General features: G+C 45.3%; 1 protein-coding gene across 2 annotated transcripts in view; it reads right to left on the bottom strand.

Annotated features, from left to right (window-relative positions):
• Nucleotides 1-1713: 1713 nt before the first annotated feature.
• Nucleotides 1714-6000, bottom strand: part of sh3bgrl (SH3 domain binding glutamate-rich protein like) — an 83971-nt gene continuing 79684 nt past the window's right edge. For both annotated transcript variants that reach the window (XM_031789448.1, XM_031789449.1), the window contains one exon: nucleotides 1714-2544. In XM_031789448.1, the coding sequence (XP_031645308.1) occupies nucleotides 2509-2544 (36 nt within the window). In that variant the 3' untranslated portion in view covers nucleotides 1714-2508. The remainder of the gene's footprint in view (nucleotides 2545-6000) is intronic.

Raw genomic sequence — 6000 nt, 5'->3', positions numbered from 1 at the left:
GTCAAAGGAATTGTCCGTAGAGCTCCGAGACAGGATTGTGTGGAGGCACAGATCTAAGAAGGGTACCAAAAAATGTCTGCAGCATTGAAGGTCCCCAAGAACAGTGGCCTCCATCATTCTTAAATGGAAGAAGTTTGGAACCACCAACACTCTTCCTAGAGCTGGCCACCCGGCCAAACTGAGCAATCGGGGAGAAGAGCCTTGGTCAAGGAGGTGACCAAGAACCCGATGGTTATTCTGACTGAGCTCCAGAGTTCTTCTGTGGAGAAGGGTGAACCTTCCAGAAGGACAACCATCTCTGCAGCACTCCATCAATCAGGCCTTTATGGTAGAGTGGCCAGACGGAAGCCACTCCTCAGTAAAAGGCACGTGACAGCCTGCTTGGAGTTTGGCTAAAGGCACATAATGACTCTCAGATAAAAGCAAGATTAAACTCTTTGACTTTGAATGCCAAGCGTCATGTTGGGGATACTGGTATGATGGTGACCAAACCGGTCCATATTGGTGATGCTGGTATGATGGTGACCAAACTGGTCCGTGTTGGGGTTGCTGGTACGATGGTGACCAAACTGGTCCATATTGGGAATGCTGGTATGATGGTGACCAAACTGGTCCATATTGGGGATGATGGTGACCAAACTGGTCCATATTGGGGATGCTGGTATGATGGTGACCAAACTGGTCCATATTGGGGATGCTGGTATGATTGTGACCAAACTGGTCCATATTGGGGATGCTGGTATGATTGTGACCAAACTGGTCCATATTGGGGATGCTGGTATGATGGTGACCAAACTGGTGCATGTTGGGGATGCTGGTATGATGGTGACCAAATTGGTCCATATTGGGGATGCTGGTATGATGGTGACCAAACTGGTCCATATTGTGGATGCTGGTATGATGGTGACCAAACTGGTGCATGTTGGGGATGCTGGTATGATTGTGACCAAACTGGTGCGTGTTGGGGATGCTGGTATGATGGTGACCAAACTGGTCCGTGTTGGGGATGCTGGTATGATGGTGACCAAACTGGTGCTAAGGCACCACGAAAACACTGCTAAGGCACCACGAAAACACTGCTAAGGCACCACGAAAACGCTGCTAAGGCACCACGAAAACACTGCTAAGGCTGGTCACCAGCCAAACCAGCTCCTATGCTGGACCAGCCTGTATGGACCCCAAAAGGAGCCTTGGCCCCCCAAAAATGTAATTTCGATCTCTGAGCACACTTGTTTTCCTTAGAGATGATTCCAATAGCCACTACACCTAAAGACATGTGTAACTGTGTGTATTGTTGTCAGGACCATACGGCACTGAATGAGAGAACATTTGACTAATCTATTAATCAGCTACCAAAAAGTAAAACTTAAATTCATCATAAAAATTCATAGTTGATATTTACGGCTTTTGTAAATGTGTTTACAGGTCTATATTTACAAGATGCATTAAAAGTATGTAAGACAGCAGATTACTTGTATTCCACATTTTTGCAATATCAGCACTTGCAATACTGGGTTCCATGAGTTTCTGTCACAACATCATTCAACCATCCATTTGACAAATGGGAGGAGACATTAGAGACGTGAAAAGACATGGTTGTGTTTTGTTCCACCTCGGGTAAGGTTATCTAAAAAAAAATGTGGAGGCCTTGCCACTAGCCTATACAGTTTCTAGACAGTCAATGTGTGATAACATCAACGCACAACGCTGTTATAACCAGTAAAACAACTCTCAGATCTTTATTGTACATAAAAATAAGACTATTATGGTGAGGCAGAGAAGAGAGGAGAGACTATATGGATCATATTATACTATGGCACCAAGCTGAACAAACATTCTGACCAGTATATGTGTGAATCTGAATTGAGTAGTTAGCGGTATACAGGCATGTTTACAATAATACATCACCTCTCTGCTTCCGTTACAGATGTATAGTTTGGCATGCTATATTTGTATTACTTCATGTTATCTTTATCACATTTCATCTCGATCAAAACATTAAGTCACAGGGCCTCAGGCATAAAACAACTAGCATCTAGGTGCCGTGTTCTCTGTAGAACAGAAGATGGTCAGATTGCTGAGAATAGTGGAGGGAGAGGAAGAAGTAGACAGGAGGACAGCTGGGACATTTGGAGAGAGGAGGAAGGCAACATTGTTGTGTTTAACATTAGAGAGAAGTGCTACTCTGATACTACATCCTGTCTTCTAGAGGACATGCATTCAGACTGACTGGGACATCATGACATCAGGTGTGGAGACATTCAGACAACAGGCTTTAAGGCCAGCGGAGGGACTCATGGGTACCCAGCATGCTCTGCTTCAGTACCTCCTCACACCCAGCTGATAAGGCACAGCTGAAGCATGATACACAACAACAACAAAACTAAACTAAACATCTGGAAAGAACCCCCTAACAAAGTGAGGAAGATATGGTATGGTCTGCCCAGCAGGCTCTGGCTTGGTCATGGTCTGGTCTGGTCTGTGGTTGGAGGAAGGAGCACTGTGGAACTATTGCTGCTCTCTCTTGGCTAGGGCCTCAGCCTCCTACAGAGAGAAATATGAAGAGAGAGCGGGAGGGAGAGAGAGAGGTGGGAAAAAGGAGAGAGAGATTTGGGAGAGGGAGGGAGGGGGGAGGGGGAGAGAGAGAGGTATAGAGAATGGGGAAGGGGAGAGAGGGAGAGAGTGGGGAGGGGGAAAGAGGTGTGGTGAATTTTAGTAGTAAGGTCTGTTGGTTTCAGTCAGCTTCAGTGTGACCAAAGAAATCCCCTGTATCTCCATGGTGATAGACACACCTCCCTGAAGTTCCCTGAGTGGCAGAGAGGGGGAGCCAGGGTGCAGAGACAGACAGACAAAAGGGGTATGAATATACAGGATGAAGTTGGGTTTGCTAATAGGTGTAACTGATAGAAGACAGAATGTGACAGGTGTGGTTATGGTTAAGTGTTAATAAATGTGAGGGGTGTGTGGTTATGGTTAAGTGTGAGGTATTTGCATTTATTATGGATTAGTTAGTTCCTGTCAAGGCAGCAGCTACTCTTCCTGGGGTTTATTATGGATCCCCATTAGTTCCTGCCAAGGCAGCAGCTACTCTTCCTGGGGTTTATTATGGATCCCCATTAGGTCCTGCCAAGGCAGCAGCTACTCTTCCTGGGGTTTATTATGGATCCCCATTAGTTCCTGCCAAGGCAGCAGCTACTCTTCCTGGGGTTTATTATGGATCCCCATTAGGTCCTGTCAAGGCAGTAGCTACTCTTCCTGGGGTTTGTTATGAATCCCCATTCGTTCCTGTCAAGGCAGCAGCTACTCTTCCTGGGGGTTTATTATGAATCCCCATTAGTTCCTGTCAAGGCAGCAGCTACTCTTCCTGGGGTTTATTATGGATCCTTATTAGTTCCTGTCAAGGCAGCAGCTACTCTTCCTGGGGTTTATTATGGATTAGTTAGTTCCTGTTAAGGCAGCAGCTACTCTTCCTGGGGTTTATTATGGATCCCCATTAGTTCCTGTCAAGGCAGCAGCTACAAAATCCATGTGTACGTGTGTCTATAGTGCATATGTTATCGTGTGTGTGTGTGTATGCATGTGTCTGTGCCTATGTTATCGTGTGTGTGTGTATGCATGTGTCTGTGCCTATGTTATCATGTGTGTGTGTATGCATGTGTCTGTGCCTATGTTATCGTGTGTGTGTGTATGCATGTGTCTGTGTCTATGTTATCGTGTGTGTGTGTACGCATGTGTCGGTGCCTATGTTATCGTGTGTGTGTATGCATGTGTCTGTGCCTATGTTATCGTGTGTGTGTGTATGCATGTGTCTGTGCCTATGTTATCGTGTGTGTGTGTATGCATGTGTCTGTGCCTATGTTATCGTGTGTGTGTGTACGCATGTGTCTGTGCCTATGTTGTCGTGTGTGTGTGTGTGTGTGTGTGTGTGCATGTGTCTGTGCCTATGTTATCGTGTGTGTGTGTGTGTCTGTGCCTATGTTATCGTGTGTGTGTGTATGCATGTGTCTGTGCCTATGTTATCGTGTGTGTGTGTATGCATGTGTCTGTGTCTATGTTATCGTGTGTGTGTGTACGCATGTGTCTGTGCCTATGTTATCGTGTGTGTGTGTATGCATGTGTCTGTGCCTATGTTATCGTGTGTGTGTGTACGCATGTGTCTGTGCCTATGTTATCGTGTGTGTGTGTATGTATGTGTCTGTGCCTATGTTATCGTGTGTGTGTGTATGCATGTGTCTGTGCCTATGTTATCGTGTGTGTGTGTATGCATGTGTCTGTGCCTATGTTATCGTGTGTGTGTGTAAGCATGTGTCTGTGCCTATGTTTCGTGTGTGTGTGTACGCGTGTGTCTGTGCCTATGTTATCGTGTGTGTGTGTGTGTGCATGTGTCTGTGCCTATGTTATCGTGTGTGTGTGTGTGTGTGTGTGTGTGTGTGTGTGTGTGTGTGTGTGTGTGTGTCTGTGCCTATGTTATCGTGTGTGTGTGTGCATGTGTCTGTGCCTATGTTATCGTGTGTGTGCATGTGTCTGTGTTTGTGTTGCTTCACAGTCCCCGCTTCCATAAAGTGTATTTTAGTTATGGCTCTATGTAGTGCTGTAGAATAGAGTTCCATGTAGTTATGGCTCTATGTAGTATATGTAGTACTGTGGAATAGAGTTCCATGTAGTCATGGCTCTATGTAGTACTGTGGAATAGAGTTCCATGTAGTCATGGCTCTATGTAGTACTGTGGAATAGAGTTCCATGTAGTCATGGCTCTATGTAGTACTGCGGAATAGAGTTCCATGTAGTCATGGCTCTATGTAGTACTGTAGAATAGAGTTCCATGTAGTCGTGGCTCTATGTAGTACTGTAGAATAGAGTTCCATGTAGTCGTGGCTCTATGTAGTACTGTGGAATAGAGTTCCATGTAGTTATGGCTCTATGTAGTGCTGTAGAATAGAGTTCCATGTAGTTATGGCTCTATGTAGTACTGTGAACCTCCCATAGTCTGTTCTGGACTTAGGGATTGTGAAGAGACCCTTTGTGGCATGTATTGTGGGGTATGCATGGGTGTCTGACCTGTGTGCCAGTATTTTAGACAGACAGCTCGGTGCATTCAACATGTCAATAACTGAGTCAATCTCTCTTCCACTTTGAGCCAGGAGAGATTGACATGCATATTATTAATATTAGCTATCTGTGTACATCCAAGGTAAAAAGAGGCTATTCTTTTAGTACAGTTCACAAACACAGTAAGGCAGTTTGATTACTATGCTGCCCTGTTCTGAGCCAGTTGTGGCACCTCATTGTGGCACTTGACCAGACGACTGAACAGTAGTCCAGGTACGTCGAAACTAGGGCCTGTAGGATCTGCCTTGTTGATAGTGCTGTTAAGAAGGTAGAAACTAGGGCCTGTAGGACCTGCCTTGTTGATAGTGCTGTTAAGAAGGTAGAAACTAGGGCCTGTAGGATCTGCCTTGTTGATAGTGCTGTTAAGAAGGTAGAAACTAGGGCCTGTAGGATCTGCCTTGTTGATAGTGCTGTTAAGAAGGTAGAAACTAGGGCCTGTAGGATCTGCCTTGTTGATAGTGTTGTTAAGAAGGTAGAAACTAGGGCCTGTAGGACCTGCCTTGTTGATAGTGCTGTTAAGAAGGTAGAAACTAGGGCCTGTAGGACCTGCCTTGTTGATAGTGTTGTTAAGAAGGTAGAAACTAGGGCCTGTAGGACCTGCCTTGTTGATAGTGCTGTTAAGAAGGTAGAAACTAGGGTCTGTAGGACCAGCCTTGTTGATAGTGTTGTTAAGAAGGTAGAAACTAGGACCTGTAGGACCTGCCTTGTTGATAGTGTTGTTAAGAAGGTAGAAACTAGGACCTGTAGGACCTGCCTTGTTGATAGTGTTGTTAAGAAGGTAGAAACTAGGGCCTGTAGGACCTGCCTTGTTGATAGTGTTGTTAAGAAGGTAGAAACTAGGGCCTGTAGGACCTGCCTTGTTGATAGTGTTGTTAAGAAGGTAGAAACTAG

This window comes from Oncorhynchus kisutch, linkage group LG15, assembly GCF_002021735.2.
Source record: "Oncorhynchus kisutch isolate 150728-3 linkage group LG15, Okis_V2, whole genome shotgun sequence".
NCBI classification, from domain to species: domain Eukaryota; kingdom Metazoa; phylum Chordata; class Actinopteri; order Salmoniformes; family Salmonidae; genus Oncorhynchus; species Oncorhynchus kisutch.
Note: the sequence above shows the minus strand (reverse complement) of the source record. Positions and strands in the feature narration are given on the sequence as shown.